This window comes from Anomaloglossus baeobatrachus, chromosome 10 (genome assembly GCF_048569485.1).
Source record: "Anomaloglossus baeobatrachus isolate aAnoBae1 chromosome 10, aAnoBae1.hap1, whole genome shotgun sequence".
NCBI classification, from domain to species: Eukaryota; Metazoa; Chordata; class Amphibia; order Anura; family Aromobatidae; genus Anomaloglossus; species Anomaloglossus baeobatrachus.
In genome coordinates this window covers 134529501-134552849 of record NC_134362.1, presented here as the reverse complement: position 1 = coordinate 134552849, position 23349 = coordinate 134529501, and the positions used below count along the sequence as shown (strand labels likewise).

Below are 23349 nucleotides of genomic sequence, written 5' to 3'. Positions count from 1 at the left end.
TGGCATGTTCCCCCATGCTGGTAAATGTACCCCATCCTGACATATTGCCCATCCTTGTAAATGTTCCCCCATCCCGGCATGTACCCCATTCCTGGTAAATGTTCCAAATCCTGGTTAATTTACCCCATCCAGGTAAATGTAACCCTTGCTGGTAAATGTACCCTATCGTGGCATGTTTCCTCCATCCTGGCATGCATGTTTCCTCCATCCTGGCATGCATGTTTCCTCCATCCTGGCATGCATGTTTTCTCCATCCTGGCATGTATGTTTCCTCCATCCTGACATGCATGTTTTCCCCATCCTGGCATGCATGTTTCCTCCATCCTGGCATGTATATTTTCCCCATCCTGGCATGTATGTTTCCTCCATCCTAGCATGCATGTTTCCTCCATCCTGGCATGCATGTTTCCTCCATCCTGGCATGCATGTTTCCTCCATCCTGGCATGCATGTTTCCTCCATCCTGGCATGCATGTTTCCTCCATCCTGGCATGTATGTTTCCCCCATCCTGGCATGCATGTTTTCCCCATCCTGGCATGCATGTTTTCCCCATCCTGGCATGCATGTTTCCTCCATCCTGGCATGCATGTTTCCTCCATCCTGGCATGCATGTTTCCTCCATCCTGGCATGCATGTTTCCTCCATCCTGGCATGCATGTTTTCCCCATCCTGGCATGCATGTTTTCCCCATCCTGGCATGCATGTTTCCTCCATCCTGGCATGCATGTTTCCTCCATCCTGGCATGCATGTTTCCCCATCCTGGCATGCATGTTTCCCCATCCTGGCATGCATGTTTCCCTCCATCCTGGCATGCATGTTTCCCCCCCATCCTGCCATGCATGTTTCTCCATCCTGGCATGCATGTTTCCCCCCCATCTTGCCATTCATGTTTCCCCCCCATCCTGCCATGCATGTTTCCCCCCCATCCTGGCATGCATGTTTCCCCCCCATCCTGGCATGCATGTTTCCCCCCCATCCTGGCATGCATGTTTCCCCCCACCCTGGCATGCATGTCCGTCCCCCCCATGCTGGCATGTGTGTTCCCCCAACCCACGCTGGCCACCCCACGCTGCCATGTGCGCTCCCCCACCCCATGTTGCCATGTGCGTTCCCCCACCCCCACCCCACGCTGCCATGTGCGTTCCCCCACCCCCACCCCACGCTGCCATGTGCGTTCCCCCTCTCCCACCCCACGCTGCCATGTGCGTTCCCCCTCTCCCTCCCCCCGCTGCCATGTGCGTTCCCCCTCTCCCACCCCACGCTGGCATGTGCGTTCCCCCTTTCCCACCCCACGATGCCATGTGCGTTCCCACTCTCCCACCCCACGCTGCCATGTGCGTTCCTCCACCCCATGCTGGCGCTGGCGCACACGAGTTATAGAAAAAAAAAAAGCCACACACAACTTACCTTCCTGCACCCGCTCCACCGCTGCACGCTGCTCAGTTCCCACACGGCCAGCAGACGCTCTCTGACGCTCCTCCGTCTCCTAGGCAACACACCTGCAGCCTGGGGGAGGAGGAGTGTCAGAGCGGAGGAGAAATGTCTCCTCCGCTCCAACACAGATTTGATCTGCCGGCGCGACTGCACTAGCAGATCAAAACTGCAGAATCGGGTGACGGCACGCATGCCAGCAGAATGGGCTCAGCGTGCCCCTGGTGGCACGCGTGCCATAGGTTCGCCATCACTGGGATAGGTCATCAATGTCTGAGCGGCCTGGGTCTAACTCCCTGCAACCCTGACGTTCAGGTGTTCTTGGTTCTGGCGATGGAGCAAGGCAGCAGGAAACACTCCGTTCTGGAGCTGCTCCATCAGCTGATAGCGGCCGCAACTAGTGGATGGCACAAACATCCACCTCCCATTTAAATCAATAGGAGGCGGATGTGCAGTGACCGGACACAGTCAATCACTTAGAACCTTATTTTCGGGCACTGATCTGCGCATGCGCGGCAATTCTCTCGGCCGCGGACCTCAGTGAATAGCTCCATCTTGCATTCCACAGTGCCACTTCCTGCGTTCCACACACTGGAAGCAGGAAACCACAGGGAACGCCGACCGCCTTCTTAATGCACCCAGCACATCACCTCTGCTCACTCTGTTCCCTGCCACCTCCCTGATCATAAGGTAAGCGACTAGCTCCCACAGACACCACCACCAACGGACACACAGCTGCAGAATTTCTGTTTCTCTCCCCTGGCACGCATACCTGCTTATTGGGACAACTTATCAGTAGGTATGTCCTAAGACTTGGCATCCTCAGCCTTGCATGTCATTTGCACCCCGTTGATTCAGTTATATTTTTTCCCTGTTATACCCCAGGTACCCCCCAACGGCTGCTAGAATTAATACCAGCAGGCTGATCCTGTTCCTTTCATATATTACCTCTATGGTGGGCTCTGACATCCGATTAATAGTTTTGAAAATCCACGGATTCCAAATATTGGAATCTTTTCACCTGAGAATGTATATACTAACCAGGACTTGATCTGGGCCCTCAAAATACTAAGTATACTACTGTACTACCATTACCATAATGCCTCACCTACACTTTCTACTACATTGTAGATTGTCAGCTCTCACAAGCAGGGTTGTCTTTTTCCCTCTAAATATTGTATTTTCTATAACTGTTACTTGTTTGTATATAATCCTCCTGAATTGTAAAGCGCTGCGGAATATGTTGGCACTATATAAATAAAGATATTTATTATATTACTAGAAGGTGGCCCGATTCTAACGTATCGGGTAGTCTAGAATGTGTATGTAGGTTAGCAGATTGAATAATAATATAATCAGTAAGTCTTGAATAATGATGGTTCATTTTTTGCTCGTTGGTCTCCTGCTGTGCAGCATGTATCGGCGTGTTTGACAATGGGAGACCAACGATCTGAATGGGCATGGAGCCGGGGTAAGCTAGTAACCATGGCACACATCGGGTAACTATGCAAAGCGGTTTCCATAGTTACCCAATGTGTACGCTGGTTAACAGCGTACGCCGGCTCGGGCACGCGTGTGCCGAGAGCCGGGGTAAGCTAGTAACCATGTTACACATTGGGTAAATAAGCAAAGCGGTTTCTATAGTTACCCGATGTATACCATGGTTACCAGCCTACGCAGGCTCTGGCACACATGTGCCGGGAGTCGGGGTAAGCTAGTGGTTTCACACATCCGACTTTTCTCCACTTTTCGGATCCGGCGCGCTGCCGTAGGCTGGTTTCAGACGTCCGTGTTTTATGTACGTGTGACATCCGTTTTTAAACACGGATGTCACACGTACCCATGTTATTCTATGATGTGCCTCACACGTCCGTGTTTGCACACAGACCGTGTGACTTTTGATGACCCCGCACACACACACACACACACGCAGGCATCTCCGGCAGCACGTATGTCACACGGATCGCACACTGATGTGATCCGTGTGACATTGGTGTAAAACATACCGGAGAAAATGTTTTTTTTAAATAAAAATATTTTCCATATTTACTTCTCTCCAGCGATGCTGTCTCCGGCTCTGCTGCCTCCCGCTCCTTATCGCCGCTCATTATACTCACTGAATATTCAGTGCCCTGTGGAGCTGGAAGTGGGAACAGCGCTGGGGACTTCAGTGTCGGGGACCGCATCGCTGGGTGAGTATACAGCAGAGTGTGTGTGTGTGTGTGTACATGCATGTGCGCTATGTGTGTATGCGCTCGGTGTATCCATGTGTGTCTGCTATGTATGTATATGTGCTCAGTGTGTGTGTGTGTATACATGCATGTGCGCTGTGTGTGTATGCGTTCGGTGTATCCATGTGTCTGCTATGTGTGTGTGTCTGTCTGCTATATGTGTGTGCTCAGTGTGTGTGTGCTCAGTGTGTATATGTGCTCAGTGTGTGTGTACATGCATGTGCGCTATGTGTGTATGCGCACGGTGTATCCATGTCTGTCTGCTATGTGTGTATATGTGCTCAGTGTGTGTGTATACATGCATGTGCGCTATGTGTGTATGCGCTCGGTGTATCCATGTGTGTCTGCTATGTGTGTGTGTGCGCTCAGTCTGTGTGCGCGCTCAGTGTGTGTGCGCTCGATGTATCCATGTGTGTCTGCTATGTGTGTATATGTGCTCAGTGTGTGTGTGTGTGTGTATATACATGCATGTGCGCTATGTGTGTATGCGCTCGGTGTATCCATGTGTGTCTGCTATGTGTGTGCTCAGTGTGTGTGTGCGCTCAGTGTATCCATGTGTGTCTGCTATGTGTGTATATGTGCTCAGTGTGTGTGTGTGTATACATGCATGTGCGCTATGTGTGTATGCGCTCGGTGTATCCATGTGTGTCTGCTATGTGTGTGTGTCTGTCTGCTATGTGTGTGTGCTCAGTGTGTGTGTGCTCAGTGTGTGTGTGTGTATATGCATGTGCGCTATGTGTGTATACATGCATGTGCGCTATGTGTGTATGCGCTCGGTGTATCCATGTGTGTCTGCTATGTGTGTATATGTGCTCAGTGTGTGTGTGTGTGTGTGTGTTGAAAGCAGGTAAATATGAAATATGAAAAATATTTTTATTTCACAGACCCGTGCTTTCTCCGATAACTGTCACACGCATGCAGACACGTATGTCACATGTATGACCATAACCATGAGTGTGACTGGTACCTGATTAAACACAGACGTCTGAAAGCACCCATACACTGTGTACGGTACAGTGGGCGCGCCGCAACTTCCTGGTCATATGCTCCGGTCACATGACAACACGTGATCGAAGCTTGTCGCGCGGACACTGTAGTGTTCACAGTGCACGGGAGTGCGCCGGATCCGACAAAGTGGAGAAAAAGTAACTATTCAAAGCGACAGTGCTGACGTGTCACGGGAGCCGGGGTAAGCTAGTAACAGTGTTACACATCGGGTAACTAAGGAAAGTGGTTTCTATAGTTACCCGATGTGTACCATGGTTACCAGCCTACGCTGGCTCCGGCACACGTGTGCCGGGAGCCGGGGTAAGCTAGTGGTTTCTCCACTTTGTCTTGCCGGTGTGGACTTCCGGGGGTGCAGCAGTTACCTGTGAGTTGGGGCTCTGTGTGGGTTCGGGGAATGCGTGCGGGGGGCCTGGCCGAGCGGCCAATGCGTGCAGGGGGCCGGGGCGAGCGGCCAATCCATACGGTGGGGTGGAGCAGAGTCGAGGCGAGCGGCCAATGCGACGGTTGTCACTGTAACATAATTTTGGAGCAAGACAGACAGACAAACAGACAGACAGAATAAGGCAATTATATATATATATATACATATAGATATGGTATGGTTTTATCACTATCTCATGCCTTACAGGCACGCACTGACGTTTCACAGGCAGCTCTGACACTTACACCGTTGGTCTCCATTAAAATCTCCATCCACTCCATTTTTGTTTTCCATTGATGGCAATTGATCTTGAGGTAATATTTCCTCTTGTATATAGCCACCCACAGACTGTTGTTATTTTACTGTATAAACACAGTATCCGTATACATTCATTTTTTTCTATAGGACTGCATTATAGTCTGCTACTACATATTGGCTAAAACAACTTTTCTTTAAATGTGTGATACTGCAATAATAGGTGGGTGTAGTCCATATAATCCTTGATCAGTCTTGAACACTATATGCACTCTTGAACCTGTCCCACAAAGCTACCCACACTAATTGAATTCTTTTCTCTACTCAGGCAAAGCTACATAGCAACCGTATGTTCCAATACCGTACAAGTGATGCTCTAACAACTTTTTCCTGGGTATGTCCTTTTCCATTTAGATTTGTAAGAGATATGGATGATTTCTCTTAATTTTTCATTCTTTATTGTATTATTTATTAGCGCCCCAAGTGACTGCATTTATCTTTATTGACAAATATTTATGTGTGTATACTTCATGATGATCATGACTGTATACTTTGCAACCTATTGGATGCATATTTTTGTGATTTGTGCATCATATAGGACTTGTGAATGGTTTTCACTTCTTTTATTTGTATAATTATTAATTCTCTGCTTTATTTTCACTTTATGTATTATATGCAGATGCACAACCTTGATAAAAAGGCTCCCAAGCCGAAACGTCGGTTTATGTAGTTTTCATTTTTTGCTTTGCAATAAAATCCTCTGCATATACATTCTGTGCAACGTTTGCAATCTTGTGAGTGTGCTGAAGTTACTCTATTTATTCGGATTATCAGTTAACGGACCAGCTCCAGAACTGAGCACTTCCAGCTGCCTGCCGCCACCGGGACCAAGAACAGCTGATCAGCGAGGGTGCCGGGTGTAGGACCACAGCCGATTAGACATTGATGACCTATCCTAAGGATACGCCATCAGTGTTAAAGTAGTGGACAACCTGTAAGTATACAGATAATAAGCAAGAAAAGATTGCCTGTCAGTAGTGGATTGGTGCTGCTCTGTGATTATTTATCTTGGTATAAGGCTATGTGTGCACTAGAAAAGTGATTTTTCTCAAGAAAATTTCTTGAGAAACTTCTGGGAGTTGAAGATAAGCGCACCTGTGGTAAAAAACGCACGAAAACCGCGGGAAAAATGCATGTGTTTTTCCCGCGATCTTGCCGCGGTTTTTCCGCAGGTTGGTCCCTGCATTTTTTTTATGCTGTAACTGCAATAAATAATATAGATAATAGATAGATAATCGATAGACAGATAATGGATAGAGGGAAAGAAGGATAGATGAATAGATAGAGAGATAGATAGATGAGAAAGACATATATAATGTCCTACTTCCCTGCATTTTCTAAGCTGGCACCCTTTAGTGACTTACATGTGGCACTAAAGGGTGCCTAGCCTTGTATTTAGCCATAAAATAAATAAATAATTAAAAAAAAAAAAACGATGTGAGGTCCCCCCATCTTTTGTAGCCAGCTAGGGTAAAGCAGACGACTGCAGCCTGCAAACCACAGCTGGCAGCTTTACCTTGGCTGGTAATCCAAAACAGAGGGCACCCCACGCTGTTATTTTACATTAAATAAATAATTTAAATTAACTTAAATAATTAAGCCAACATAAAGCGGACAGCTGTGGTCTGGTATTCTCAGACTAGGGAGGTCCACTGTTATTGGACACTCCCCAGCCTAAAAATAGCAGGCAACAGCCGCCCCAGAAGTGGCGAATCCATTAGACGTGCCAATCCTGGCGCTTTACCCCAACTCATCCCGTTGCCCTGGTGCGTTGGCAAACGAGGTAATATATGGGGTTGATGCCAGATGTGTAATGTCACCTGGCATCAAGCCCTGGGTTGGTGAGATCAGGCGTCTCTCAGATACCAGACATCACCAACCCAGTCAGTAAGAAATAAGAAATAGACAACAAAAAAAGTTTTATTTGAAAAAACACTCCCCAAAACATTCCCTCTTTCACCAATTTATTGAAAACAATCAATTCCTTGTCCGGCGTAATCCAATAAGGAGGGGGGTCCCACGGCGATCCATACCATAGTCACTGTCCCAGTAAATGAAAAACAGAATGTTCCCCATTGGCTGGGAGAGCAATGCAGTGACCTGAGCTAACATCAATAGCCCAGGTCACTGCAGGGGATGACGAGCGCTGCTGTCAGGAGGATAGATGATATCATTACCTGCTGTGATGATCTCCTACACTGCTGACGTCAGCGCTGTCACTGACTTCTATGCCCGCCGCGTTGTCAGCAGTATTGCGAGAGCCCGTGACGTCACCGCTAGTGATAGTCTTGGGCCGCTCGCGAGACGGGCATAGACAGCAGTGACGTCAGGAGGCAGGAGATCGTTACAGCAGGTAATTGCTGATTATGACTAAAGACCCAGCGTCTGAAACGCGTCAATCATAGGAAATTTTATCCTCACCATGTTTTTTAACTATTAGGAATTAAAGATGTTTTTTTAAATCTCTAACAATTTCTGTCTGCATGGACGTTTTGTGCCGGAGCACCTCCTTAGTTTGATTGTCAACAGCCTCCCTTGTTCTACTGAGCACCGTCCAGGAGCTTTCAGCCAGCTGAATTTACAACAAACTGGTGAGCTGAAAACCCTTTTTTTTCCTCTAATGATCTCATCTCACCTCACCTCCTGACAGCAGCGCTCGGCATCCCTGCTGCTGCATGCACTGCTGTGTGTCAGTGTCTGCCTGTGCTGCAGCGTGACAAGCTGCTGACACTGCGGGCAGACACTGACACACAGCAGTGCAGGCAGCGGCGGGGCTGGAGTGGGACACAGACTGCACGGGCACCTGGAGGTCACACGGAAGCGCTTCTGTGCGGCGTCCAGGGAGTGTGACGTGTGTGTTTACTCTGTGCCGCTTCCTCTTCTGTCATAATGACATCACTTCCTGCAAAACCGCAGGCAGTGATGAGCATTACCGCAGGTAAATCCCGGCTATACCGGGGGTATACAGCACGTCATTTGCCACCTACGGTATACACCCGGTATTTTGCGATTACATTACAGTGAATGGAGTGAAATATCGGGGGTATTCCGCAGGTACCTGCGGAAAAGAAGTGACATGCACATTTTCTCAAGAAATTTTCAGAATTTTCTTGAGAAAAAAAACGCAGTGTGCGCACAGCTATTTTTTTTTCCCATAGGTTTTGCTGGGAAATGTCTGCAGAAAGATTTCTCAAGAAATTTCCGCAGCAAAACCGCGGGTACATCCGCTCGTAAAAACGGCTAGTGCGCACAGGGCCTAAAAGAGGTTACATATGAACCGTTATCTAATATATAAAGCTGAATGTGTGTGTGTGTGTGTGTGTGTGTGTGTGTGTGTGTGTGTGTGTGTGTGTGTGTGTGTGTGTGTGTGTGTGTGTATGTCCGGGATTGGCATCTGCACCGTCGCAGCTACAGCCACAAAATTTTGCACACTCACACGTCTGGACCCCGAGAGCGTCATAGGCTATGTTGTGAGGCAAAATTTTAACACCGCGTGTTCCAATTTACCAATCAATTTTGCTCCTATCTACATAATGGGGAAAACTGAAACGAAAAGTGTATCCGCACCGTCGCATTTACAATCACAAAATTTTGCACAGGCACCTCATGTGACCCAGGGAACGTCGTAGACTATATTTTGACAGGAAAATGTAACCCCGCGCTTTACAGTTACTCTCCAAAAAACATGGCTCCATTAAAGTAAATGGAGCCTGGAACTACAGGTTATTAGTAGGAGCTGTGATTGGTTGCTATGGGAACAAAAGACATTCATAGTATAAGAAGCTTATATGTGAGGATATAAGATGTCGGTGGGGAGACAGACCGGGAAAGAGACAGACCGGGAAAGTGACAGACCGGGAAAGAGACAGACCTGAAAAGAGACAAACCGAGCACATTACTTGGCCAATTTAGTTACATCTGTGTGGAATATCTGTTGTGTTGAAATATATGTTGTGAAATGCTTCTATTAGCTTAGTTTTTGACTTTTAATAATTACAATTCTATTTATTGTGTGTTTTTTGTGTGCAGAATACATTTTTGTTAATACATTCTATTTTGTTAACAAGAGTTATTAACCCGGGCGAAGCCGGGTAGTACAGCTAGTATACAATAAAATGAAAGAAATTCATAATAAAATCTACGGTCAGCTCAATAAGGGACAATTGGAGAATATGCACGCTAACCTTGCCTATAACAACTGGGTGTACCCTGAATGGTGAAACAACATTGAACAGGTGGAAATATTTTGTCATATCTTCATGAAGATGAAAATGGATGACTTGAATAAAAGAAGAAAAATAAAAAAAGAAACTTGAATAATCTCTTGGAAGTAAATCATTAACATTTTTGTAGCAACAGTTATGACAGGATCAATTAATAAGGATGGCAGGAAAAAACTGAAAAAGGTGCGTCTATAAGTGGAGCTAATGGGAGAAACCAAAGTGTTGTAAAAAGAAAACCCCGTAACAAAAGAGAAAAACTCAGGATGATTTCATGCTATAGGATGCTTAGATAACTACTACCTACATTAGGTTATGTGATTGGTTGAGAGTAAAGACAGAAAACCAAAATCACCTAAAAAGAAGAGCTCCTGCTTCCCTTACCGTCTGCACACTCACAAGCAGTACCATGATCATGTAAAAAAAGACTTGATACAGCTACATCAGCAGAAAAACAGAAAATAATAGCTTAATTAAAGGGGTTGTTAGTTTCGAATTTTTACTTTTCCATAGGGTTAAAAACCTTTAAAATAAGAAACATAGTTGGTATCCACCCTTCCCAGGTGAAGTGCTGCAATTTAGTTCCTGCTTCAGTCTTTGATAGGCTGCAGCAGTGACGTCACGTCTACAGTGCGAGTGACCGTTGCAGCCAATCACTGTTAGAACTTGCTCAGGTTTGATTCCTATATAAAATAAATTATACTGATATTGACAACATAAAGAAAGAAAGCCATGGAAAATGACAGATCTTTAAGCCAACCAACCTGGTGTATATGTAAAACGCTGGGACTGGCTACGTTTTCTTTTCCCGTTGCATAGATAAAACTGAACTTGAACACCTGTCACAAGTGACTTGTTGTGGTACGGAGGAATTTCGACAACGATTTCATTCTGCAAGGAAGCAATGATGCTTTCAATACACATCCATATAATTCCATGAATCAATACAACATAATAAATACAAAGCTTCAAAAAGAACACTTATCTATCTTGCTATTTCTGCTGAAAAACTCACCATCACCTGTCTCTTCTCAGCCACAATATTGGCTTCTACTTCCCACTGTGGACGTCCATCTTAATAAAAAGATAAAAAAAATAAATAAATATTAAGAACAGAAACACAAATCCATACAAATATTTGCCTACTTTCGTTTGATACTATCAAGATGTTCAAAACCATTGGCAATATTTTGGGGCAGAAACATTTGACCCATATGTTTCAGCTGCTATGAAAGGTTAAGAGCTCTCACTTTCCATTTCATCAGGAATATAGAGCTCATTACGAATTCATAAGGCGTGTGTGAACTATGCCCATCAACAAATGATAACGCTATAAAAGCCCATTAAGCAAAACTGAAATGTCACATTCAGGAAGTTTTCAAGAATGTACTAAATGTGATTACACCGTACTGCAAATGGTTTCTGGTCATTTAATTTCTAAAAGCCATGAAAAAAAAAAGAATTAAAGCTAAAGTACATTGGTTGATTGTCTCAATCCTATTAATATAGGCTCAGACACAAGAATTAAGGTAATTGATGAAGGAAACAAAAATGTCTAAACTGAATTATTTCAAATTTGGTGCCATTTTTTTATTCCTGCATAATATATAACAAAATATATATATATTTTTTTTGTGTGAATCTAATAGACATGCATACATCAGTGCCTAGTAGACCTACCGTAGATAGCAGAGACTCCCCCACTTCAGTCACAGCTACCATAGCAGGCCTGTCTTCCAATAGGTAGCACAATTGATGTACCATCCCCTTTCCCAGTAGACAGGTCTCCCCCCTAGTGCTCCGAGGCCCAATATCCCCTGCCTCCCTTCCAACCCACAATGTACCCTCTGCTCCATTCTACTCAGTATTGTATGGACAGGTAATTATTAGGTCATGCCTCTGGCATAGCTACGGTAAGTGGCAAGATGTGTCTGTCAAGCCCATTGCATGAAAACCCATAGGCATTATTCACCATCATTTGTCTCTGAAAATCTTAGACTCCATTTGCATCTATTGTTTGGCTAGATTACAACACTGATGTATTGCCTAAGGAACCATTAGCCAGCCCATTCCATTTGAAAACATGTCACCTTTATGATGCATTGTTTGGACATCTGCTTACACCGTTCACAGCACAAGTAAACATCGATGTCATCCTCTTAGATAATAAAGCCATCAATTATTTAGTTTAATTACAGCAGACATAACACATTAGAAATATTGACAGATTTAGAGATTTAGTATAAATATTTAATCACCTATTTTATATTGCCGCATATTCCCTTTGTCAGAAAAAACACTCAACTTTACTACCATCAGGGCAGCATAATATACAGACCTGCAATAACGGAGGACATGCTTTCCTTATGTATGAAAACATATGTCTGTCCAATAAGCTGAATACCGGGACCTGCAATTAATTCCTAACCTGGGTCCTGAATCACCCACAAAGGCCAAATGCAGCCCGAACAAGATCCGGGCTCAGGGTCCTGTGTGCATCCCACTAACACGTTGTGGCCATACTAGCCAGTACAACTGTCACAGGTTAAGAACAAATGGCTTGTTTTATATGAAATATACATTTCACGATATTATAACAGAGTGTGACAGAATCCTACCTTGTCCCTTCTCCACAAATATCACTTTTGACTCCGGCATGATATTGGATCCTATGATAACCATCTCCATTCCGCCATTAACCGAGCAACTACTTATATTATATTTGTCCACCTGTGGCAACTCCTGGGCAGATCGCTGAGCTTTCAATAGGAAAGGAAAAATTAATTCACTAATGAAAATTAAATACACGTCGATATTAACCATGTGAGGCACATAGATTTCATAAATATATAATAGGGGCCCAGTAGTACGAATAGCAACCTGGCAATGTATCTGGGGGTTAAATGACCAAGGAGGAAATTGGGGATCTTTACAAAAACAAATACACAGATGGAGGGTGAGGGGCCAAGCTACAATGACAATCTTCAGAAGAGCTGAGATCATATGGTATAATATGACGTGGGCTTCGCCCTATTTTTGTATGCTAGCCAGGTATAGCAGGCAGGATCGGGCTTGCCCCCAACCCCCAGCCGCCTATTTGTACCTACAAATACAAAATGGATATAGCCGCACACTAAATGCCATCAACGTATAAGGGAACTCTGGTACTGCATTACTGCTATATGAAAAAATGAGATTTTTAGTTTATGAATTGGCCAATGCATGTAAGCCCGGAAACCAACGGCAAGGTAAATCTCAATATTCCGGGTCCCTAACTAAAAGGCCACTATCTAGGTTAAAAACATCCATGTCTGGGCAGCTAGAATAAAAATCTAACTTGAAATGCCACTATCTGGACTAACCTCCATGTCTGGGCAGCTAGGACTCCTGGTATAAGGATTATGAACACAGCCTGGTTTATAGGGCGGAGTGCTCAGTCAGAAAAAAACTCACTGCAAATATTTCAAAACACTGACCCGCACATCCAAGGATGTGCGGGTCAGTTTTTTTAAATATTTGCCTATTTGTACCTGGCTGGGAACCAAAAATATAGGGAGGCCCTTTTTTTAATTATTTCATGAAATAATAAGACAAAAAAAAAAACCGACGTGGGTTTTGCCCAAATTTTGTGTCCAACCAGGTACAACTAGGCAGCTGGGGATTGGAAACCGTAGCGCAGGGTGGCACAAGCTTTATGCCCACCCCCCTGCTGCGAATGGCAGTCCGCAGCCGCCCCAGAAAATGGCACTTTCATAGAAGCGCCATCTTTCGGCACTGTATCCAACTCTTCAGCGGCCTTGGTTGCCCGCTTTGTTTTACCAGCTGGTATGAAGCCCGAGATTCTTAATGTCAGGCCAAATTTGACCCGCCATTAAGAATCTCCAATAAAGGGTTTAAAAAAAAAAAAAAAAAGACACCACACCGAGAAAAAATACTTTATTAGAAATAAATACAGAGACACACTTAGGGACTCCATCTTTATTACTCCCTCTAACCCCTCTACGATCCTGGTCTTCTGGAGAGAGAGGGGCTGGTTTCAGACATCAGTCTGCTGCCTCCCGCTCCTGACCGCCGCTCATTATACTCAATGAATATTCACTGCACTGAAGAGAAGGAAGCTGGAGCATCGCAGGGACAGCATCGGGGACTCATCGTAGTTCCCAATGAAATCTGATGAACCTGTGAAGTCACCCTCCTGACAATCGCTGTAGCGTGTGTGTCGCAGGGGTGTCATCAGGATGTCATCAGGGTTCATTGGGAACTCCAATGACCTCCTGAACTTCACTGCATACACACTGTTTGCTGTATATTCACCTGTCCCGGGGCAGTCCCCGCGATGCTCGGGCTTCCAGTTCTTCAGGCAGTGAAAATTGAGTGAGTATAATGAGCGAGGGTCAGGAGCGGGAGGCAGCAGAGCTGCAGACAGCATTGCTAGATACAAGTGAATATAGAACATTTGTATTTCACAGACAAGTGTTTTCTCCGGTACATGTCACACGTATGACCATAACCATGCGTGTGGTTTGTACCTGATAAAACACGGACGTCTGAAACCATGCTCAGTCTGGGTATGCTCAGTATAGATAACAGGATCCTGTCTATCAGGATCCGGTGACTTCTGGTACAGCAGAATCCGGCGCCCATTGAACTACATTGTAGGTACCGCCGCAATGATTCATATCCAGTGATATGCAGTATTTTGACCGAGGTCAAAAACGCAACAAAGTAGCGTTTTTGAAACTGTGCAAAATACCGCAAAACAACAGATCCAGTGAATGACGCACGCATCCGCAAGTCACCGCATATTGGCGCGATTCCATTGCAAATGCATTGAAATGACAACGCATTTGTAAAGCATCTGGTCATATGCGCTTTGCTTTTTTTGCAGTCAGGCAAAAACAAAACGGTGATGTGAAAGCAGCCTCAGCCTCAATGGCTGACAGAGATGGAGGCTTCGAGCTGCAATGGTGCGTTGCTTGGCCTGCACTCCAATTAAATAAAGCAACTTTTAGAGTACCGTATTTTTCGGACTATAAGACGCACCCTGGTTTTAGAGGAGGAAAATAGGAAAATAAAAATTTAAGCAAAAAATGTGGTCATGACACACTTATGGGGCGAGGATCTGCTGCTGACACTATTATGGGGGCAATGTCCCCAAATTCTCTACTAAGGTACCACATCCTGGTAATGATCCTCCTGCCTTGTATATACAGTATATGTCCCTCATCCTGGTATATAGCCCACATCCTGCTATATATCGTCACCCTGACATATGGCCGCAACCTGGCATATGGCCCCATCCTGCTCATATACTCCCCATCCTGCTATATGCCCTCATGCTGCAATATACCCCCATCCTGGTATACGGCCCGCATCCTGTGGCCCATAAAAAAAAAATTAACGTTTATACTCACCTTACCTCACTCCCTGCAGCATCGCTCCTCCTCCCGTCTGTGCCGGCAGCAGCACCGCTGAGTGGAGCTGGCCACGGTCCCTGCAGCATCGCGATGTCCTCCTGTCTGTGCCTGTTGCGTGTGGACACGTGCGCACAGCGATGACGTCATCGCTGTGCACACCGCTAGTCTCCTCACAGCCGCTGCCGGCACAGACAGGAGGAGATTGCGGTTCTGCAGGGATCGTGGCCGGTGAGTGTACTGATTCACTGCACCCCGCACTGATAATAATGCGCGGGGGGCAGTGAATACAGCCGCACATGATCACTCCAGGCTGTAGTTGCCAGGGGTGATCACGCGGGCCGGCTGTTTACCCCTTGGCCATCATCCCGCCCACCTGTCAGCGCCGGCTTCAGTGCTGAGAGATGATGGGCGGGACTATTGGCATGCATATTAAATGAGCAGGCCCACGTGGTCATGGCAGGTGCTGCTACAGTCTGCTTGTGCCGCCGATGACCCGCTCCACCGCAGCACCCTCATTCCCCGCAGCCCTACATTCAGACTATAAGACGCACCCCCCTCCCCTACTTTCCCCCAACATTTGGGGGAAAAGAAAGTGTGTCTTATAGTCTGAAAAATATGGTATATACACGTGACAACTTTTTCAATCAGCTGTAAGGAGGAGGGACATTCCATTTATATTCACATAAGGTGCTGTGACTATACAGAGTCGGTTTTCCTCAGCTGATTGGACAGATTAGCCCCATGTGTCAGCGCTGATGTCCTCTCCATAGGAGCCAGTGCTGCATTTACACTTTTTTTATTGCACTGCAACAGTGTTGCTTTGAGTCTAAGTCCCCTGACCTCTGTCATACTCACCGGCCATCATCTTCATCTGTTATTGTAGGCACTCCGACTGGTCTCCTGTGATTTGTGACATGCCAACAGCTCCAGTGTTTCATGGAGAAAGTCAGAAGTTACAATTCAATACAAGTCTATGAGAGCCTTTTTCTGGCTCTGAAAGATGCACTGGAGGCTTGTGATGTAATCTCTGACTTCTGGACAATAAGTAGTTACAGTCACAAGGGGGCACCTGGAACTGGAGAGATGCCAAAAAAGAGTGAAGATGCCAGATAAAGTAGGGCAGGGGACTTAAATTTAAAACACTACTCCAGTGCTGGGAAAAAAAAAAAAAAAAAAAAGCTAAAAAAGCTGGAGTAGCGCTTGAAATGAAAGATATCCACATTTAAGATAACCACCAAGTTAGGGACATGGCCTCACAGGTTTCTGGCTTCCACCACAGCTTGTATCTAAAGGCCACGTCTCACTAAGCGAGATCGCTAGCGACATCGCTGCTGAGTCACGTTTTTTGTGACGCAACAGCGACCTTGCTAGCGATGTCGCTGTGTGTGACATCCAGCAACGACCTGGCCCCTGCTGTGAGGTCGCTGGTCGTTGCTGAATGTCCTGGACCATTTTTTGGTCATTGCTCTCCCGCTGTGAAGCACACATCGCTGTGTTTGAAAGCGAGAGAGCAACGATCTGAACGTGCAGGGAGCCGGCTTCTGCAAACGCTGGTAACCAAGGTAAATATCGGGTAACCAAGCAAAGTGCTTTGCTTGGTTATCCGATATTTACCTTGGTTACCAGCATCCGCAACTTCTAGAAGCCGGCTCCATGCACACGTAGCCAAGGTACACATCGGGTTACTATAAGCAAAGCGCTTTGCTTAGTAACCCGATGTGTACTATGGTTACCAAGCACAGCGTCATTACACGGGTCTCTGGTGGCTGATATCTGATCGCTGTGGAGATCTGCCTGATTGACAGCTCACCAGCGACCATGTAGCGACGCTCCAGCGATCCCTGCCAGGTCAGATCGCTGGTGGGATCGCTGGAGCGTTGCTAAGTGTGACTGTACCTTTAAACTGGATCACCGTCTACCAAACAGTCCATATCAAGTGTGTGATTCCTAACATCTGAGACTGAGCCTAGTAACCCATAAAGCATGTGTACACATTCTATAAAAATCTGTTAAGACTTTATTTCTGCAATAAAAAATAAATCATAATCCTGGACTCGTACCGCCCAATCTCTCTACTACCAACAGATGTTAAATTACTGGCCAAGGTGCTCGCCAATAGGATGTGCCGAGTCATCTCATCTATTATACAGAATGATCAAACAGGATTTATTCCATGTAGAGCCACATCTATGAATCTTAGAAAATTATACTAAGGGATTCAGCATAGTTCTGAGAAGCCAGGGGAAAGGGCAATGTTGTCCTTAGACGCCGCTAAGGCGTTTGATAGCTTAGAATGGGGGTATTTGTGGGCGGCACTTCGGAAAATGGGTTTTGGACACATTTCTAAATTGAGTGAAGCTGCTATATGACTCACCGGTGGCGAAGGTTAGGGCTAATGGCAGGGTCTCTGAGTCTTTTCCTCTTGGAAGAGGTACTAGACAGGGGTGCCCGCTTTTGCCCTTGCTATTTGCTACTGCAGTGGAGCCATTGGCAGTTGCAATACGGAAGTCCACGGAGATAACGGGATTTAGGTGTGGAGCAGTCGAGTAGAAAATATCATATGCGGATGACCTACTTTTATATTTAGACAGGGTACATTCCTCGATTTTGCCGGGAATGGATATCATTCAAGAATTTGGGCGGCGGTCTGGCCTTCGGATTAATTGGTCCAAATCGGCTTTAATGCCGATAGACCCTCTCCCGGTGGATTTCTCGGACTTGCAGATACCGGTTCCTGTGGTCTGAGAGTTTTAGTATCTGGGAGTAACTGTTAGCCCAAATCCGAAGGATCTCCAGGCCCTAAATCTGGAACCCCTGTTGCAGCGGTTCAGAGTAAAGGTACACAGCTGGTGTTGCTTGCCGCTATCAAATATCGGTAGATCCAAGTTAATCAAAATTGTAATGATACCACAATTACTATATCTTATACATAATTCTCCAGTGTGGATACATAGGGAATTTTTTGCAAAAATTAATACATTATTCCGGGAACTTATCTGGAAGAAAAAACAGGCTAGGATTCAACTGGAAGTGCTACAGCGGGGAAAGGAGGAGGGAGGACTGGCGGTACCAAACCCATATATATACTATATAGCCTCCCAGATGCAAGATCTTAGGGGTTGGGGCAAAGAAGGAGCGTATGATAATAGTGGTGATATAGTGAGAGGGATCGGTATGGAAATATCTGGGTTGCCAGTTGGATGTGAGACAAAGACAGATAAATGGGGCACGATATCCCACCTTGGCTATGATATTTAGGGTATGGGACAGAGGTAAGTTTCTTTTGAAGATAAATGGGCCTACGGAGTTCTGGCCACTGTGGCGAAACCCGGATTTGCCAGAAATTAAAAAATTAGTGGGGTTCAGAGGATGGGAAGATAAAAGGGATACATTTAGTGTCACAAGTACTACAAAAAAATATTTTTAAGAGTTTTGAGCAATTGAGAATGGAGTTTCACCTCCCGCATGTCTTCTTTTATCAATACTTACAGCTGAGGCACGCACTGGAAAGACAGGGGAGGACAAATCCGGTGACAGTGACACAATCAAACATTACATATGCTACTTACATCTGAGTGCTTTAAAAGGTCTTATTTCTGAATTATACAAAAGATTACTACCTGCCCATCTGGAGACATACCCACTGACTATTAAAAGTAAAATGGAACGGGACGTTGGTCCCCTGACGGAAGACCAGTGGTCCGACATTCTAGTCATTAAACTGGCGGTCTCTGAGTGCCAAAGGCTTTCTCAAATATATCTCATCCACAGGGTATATAAAACTCCCAGCCTATTATTTAGGATGGGACTTAGACCAAATGCACAATGTGTTAGGTGTGGACAGGATGATGCCCATTTGATGCATGTTATGTGGGAGTGTGGACACATTGGTGATTTCTGGAAACAAACCCTGGGACTCATAGACCAAATATATCATATCACAATACAGCCGTCACCTCGTTTATGTTTGTTGAGTCTGTGGGAGGGAGGAGTAGACCCGGACTCTCAAACAGCCCTGGAAATAGCACGTATCCTGTATCAAGCTAGGAAGATACTGGCATACCATTGGTTAGATCCTCTACCACCAACATTACCAGAGCTTAAAAATAAATTAAATAACGTCATTAGATTGGAAAGGGGAGTTTATTTAAAGAGAAAAACACTGAGAAAGTTTTACAAAATCTGGCAGCCATGGATGGAGTCGCCGGGTCTCCCCTCTGGGGCACTAGTACAGGATGCAATGTTGGACCAGTTACTGTTGTGCTTGCAGTGAATGGAACGTTTGGGGAGTAAAAGTTAAAACTAGTGTTTTACGTGGTGAAGTGGACTTTGAGCGGCTCTGTGGGAGGGGGCCGGAAGGGTGTGATTGATGACTAAACAGGGGGAGAGAGAGGCAACCGGGTAAGGAAATATGATGCGGAGCGACACGGCTGAGGGAGGAGACTTTTCTATTAGACTGAGGCATTATTGCATAATTTAACTTTTGTTTATCTGTGGAGCCATGTTGTTTGTAGGCTCTATTTATATAACTGATCTAAGAATCCTTTTTTCTTTTTTTTTTTATATACAGAGGAAGAACCTGATTTATAGACAACATATTTCAATGTACGCTTTTACTAGTTATATAAGATGCACTATATTTTCTCTGTATTGATTCCTAGTTGTTTAATAAAAAAGATCTGATTTAAAAAAAAATAATCATATGACAATTAAAACACGTCTAACTCGAAGCATATATATTACTCTGGGAAGTGATGCGGAGGAATATTAGAAGTCACAATGCGAAGTTCACACAAAATAACAGTGAATAACTTCGGTCCTAGTGCTAATTGTGGAAGGTGAGTTATTTCCAGACTGCACACAAACTGAAAATAAGAAAACCTATGTATACGTTTTATAGCATTATTTTAATGCAAATTAAAAGCTGCTTATTACAGAAACCAGCAAAAGCTGAGATTTCAGAAATTTTTCATCCACAGAAAGTCCTGAGAAAATTAAAAAAATATTAAAAAAAAAAAAAAAAAAAAAAAAAAGCAACAGCTGCTTTTGTGGCATTTCACTGCATTTTATTTTTGGTGAATAACACTAACTTCCAAAGCCATGTATACTGAATAAAAAAAAAACAAGTAATCTGCATCCAAAGGAGCATGACAAAAAAAAGTGACAAAAACACTGAACAACAGGCATTGTGAATGCAACGTTTTTACTCCCAAGAGAACAGCTTTTGGCTGTAGAAAAAAGTGCAGCAAAAACATGTATGAACATAGCCTAAGCAATCTTCACACCTTGGACAATCACAGTCAGAGTACAGACAACGATGTCTGCACAGCCTGTTTGGGTCAGAAGAGCCTCGACCACTCTGAATATTGCAGTTTGTACTCTAGACAGAAATGTCTGGACTGGAGTGTGAAACTACTTGATACTTCTGAGGGCTGTACCGTATATGCCGGCGTATAAGACGACCCCCAACTTCTGCCCTAAAAATATAGAATTTGGGATATACTGACTGTATAAGACTACCCCGCTCCCAAATGAAAAAAAGTCTGCTTTGATTGCAACATGTTAATTTTAATTCCGCGAGAGCCGTACAATATGTTTTTAAAGGGCCATTGACAGATCAATCGCTCCAATGTTCACTTAGTACAGCAAGGAATGCTCCTCCCTGCTGTATAAAGCCACAACTGGACTGAAACAATGGTACTACACTCTGCTACAAACAGACACACACAACTCTGCTACAAACAGACAAACACACACAACTCTGCTACAAACAGACAAACACACACAACTCTGCTACAAACAGACAAACACACACAACTCTGCTACAAACAGACAAACACACAACTCTGCTACATGCAGACAAACACACACAACTCTGCTACATACAGACAAACACATACAACTCTGCTACATACAGACAAACACATACAACTCTGCTACATACAGACAAACACATACAACTCTGCTACATACAGACAAACACATACAACTCTGCTACATACAGACAAACACGTACAACTCTGCTACATACAGACAAACACATACAACTCTGCTACATACAGACAAACACATACAACTCTGCTACATACAGACAAACACATACAACTCTGCTACATACAGACAAACACATACAACTCTGCTACATACAGACAAACACGTACAACTCTGCTACATACAGACAAACACATACAACTCTGCTACATACAGACAAACACATACAACTCTGCTACATACAGACAAACACGTACAACTCTGCTACATGCAGACAAACACACACAACTCTGCTACATACAGACAAACACATACAACTCTGCTACATACAGACAAACACATACAACTCTGCTACATACAGACAAACACATACAACTCTGCTACATACAGACAAATACACACAACTCTGCTGCTCTGTGGGGCCTGCACCCGCGGCTCGGCGGGTACAGCACCCGCGGCATCGGCGGGGGGGGGATTGGCAGGGCATACATCTGGGGGGTTAGAAGCAGCTCACCGGGGCCCATAATGGGCACAAGTCCCCCTGTGTTAGATATCTCCCCCATAGTGCTGCCCATGGCCCCTATATAGATCGCACAAGTCCCCCTGTGTCAGATATCGCCCCCATAGTGCTGCCCATGGCCCCTATAGATCGCACAAGTCCCCCTGTGTCAGATATGGCCCCTAGGCTGCTGCCCAAAGTAAAATAAAACCCTCTTTCCTTATCTCCTGTCTGGCTCCGTGCTTCTGTTCTTCCACTTCCTGGTTGTCAGTGCGGTCATGTGATCGGCACAGCAGGCTGAGCTCTCTGCCTGATCACAGTGGAAGCAGGGACACTGGGAGAAACGCTGCAGGGGTAAGTAAAGCTTTTTTATTTTAGAAGGAGCAGCAGCCTGGGGGCCAAATCTAACACATGGGGGACATGTGCGATCACACTGGGACGCAGGCTCATATAATATACACCGCTGCTCCAGCCCCTCACTGCGTGCGATTTCAGCACCATTGGAGATGGACAGCGGCTGTGCATATTATATGAGCGGGTGCAGGAGATCAAAGGATGCAGCCCGCAGCGTTCCCCTGTGCTCCAGAGCTGCTGCCCTCACCTCCCCTGGACGCTGCATACCGGCGTACATACCGGCGTATAAGACGACCCCCCACTGTAGCCATTATTTTAAGGGGGTAAAAAGTCGTCTTATACGCCAGTATATTCGGTATATACCTAGGTTATGATATTTATAATACTGTGAGTTACAGGATTAGATTATTGAATGAAGCAAGGAACTTTAGGTGTATGAGACATATGGGATGAAATGGCTGTAGAGTGGTACATAATGCTCATTGCCGTTAACCCCTTCACCCCAGGCTGATTTTCCACTTTTCCTTTTTTTTTTCCCTCCCCTTCTGAGAGCCATAACTTTTTTTTATTTTTCCATCAATCTTGCCATATGAGGGCTTATTTTTTGCAGGATGAGTTCTACTTTTGAATAAAACCATTAGTTGTACCATATAGTGTACTGGAAAACAGAAAAAAAAATCCAAGTGTGAAAAACATTGCAAAAAAAAAAGTGCAACTGCCTGATTGTTTTTGGGATATATTATTCACGGTGTTCACTATATGGTATAACTGATGTGCCAGTGTGATGTCTTAGGTCAGTACTAGTTTGTAGACACAAAAAATGTATAGGTTTACTTTTATCCAAAGGGTTAAAAAAAAATCACAAATTTATCCAAAAAATTGGCAAACTTTTTGCGCCATTTTCCGTGACTGTAGTGTTCTCATTTTTCTTGATCTATGGCTCAGTGATGGCTTATTTTTTGCATCTTGAGCTGATGTTTATAATGGTACCAATTTTGCACAGGTGCTACGTTTTGATCGCCTGTTATTGCATTTTGCGCAAATATGCAGGGACCAAAAAATATAATTTTGGCGCTTGGATTTTTTTTGCCGCTACACCAGTAACCGATCAGATTAATTGATTTTATATTTTGGTAGATTGGGCATTTCTGAACACAGCGATACCAAATATGTGTATATTTTTTATTTTTTTAACTCTTTAATTTTCAATGGGGCGAATGGGGGTTGATTTGCACCGGGTAAGTGAATGTTTACCACGGCCGACATGTACAGCGCGCTGTGACATTTTCACAGCACACTGTAAGGGGTAAACAGGCATGAGTGGGTAGCGAATCCATTCGTGCCTGATAACCACACATGTCAGGTATTCAAATCAGCTGACATGTGAAGAGATCGCTGCCGGCTGCCCCAGTACGTCGTGTGTCGTGAAGAGGTTAATTATGGATTGGTCATTGCTTCTTC

The 23349-nt window shown here is 44.9% G+C and overlaps 1 protein-coding gene across 1 annotated transcript in view; it reads right to left on the bottom strand.

The window, feature by feature from the left end:
- The window catches only part of NFATC3 (nuclear factor of activated T cells 3), a 369779-nt gene that overhangs the window by 97286 nt on the left and 249144 nt on the right, over positions 1-23349 (bottom strand). Inside the window, exons 6-8 of the mRNA XM_075325661.1 lie at positions 12246-12386; positions 10643-10701; positions 10392-10518 (exon numbers count right to left, since the gene is read on the bottom strand). Coding sequence (XP_075181776.1) covers positions 10392-10518; positions 10643-10701; positions 12246-12386 — 327 coding nt within the window. The remainder of the gene's footprint in view (positions 1-10391; positions 10519-10642; positions 10702-12245; positions 12387-23349) is intronic.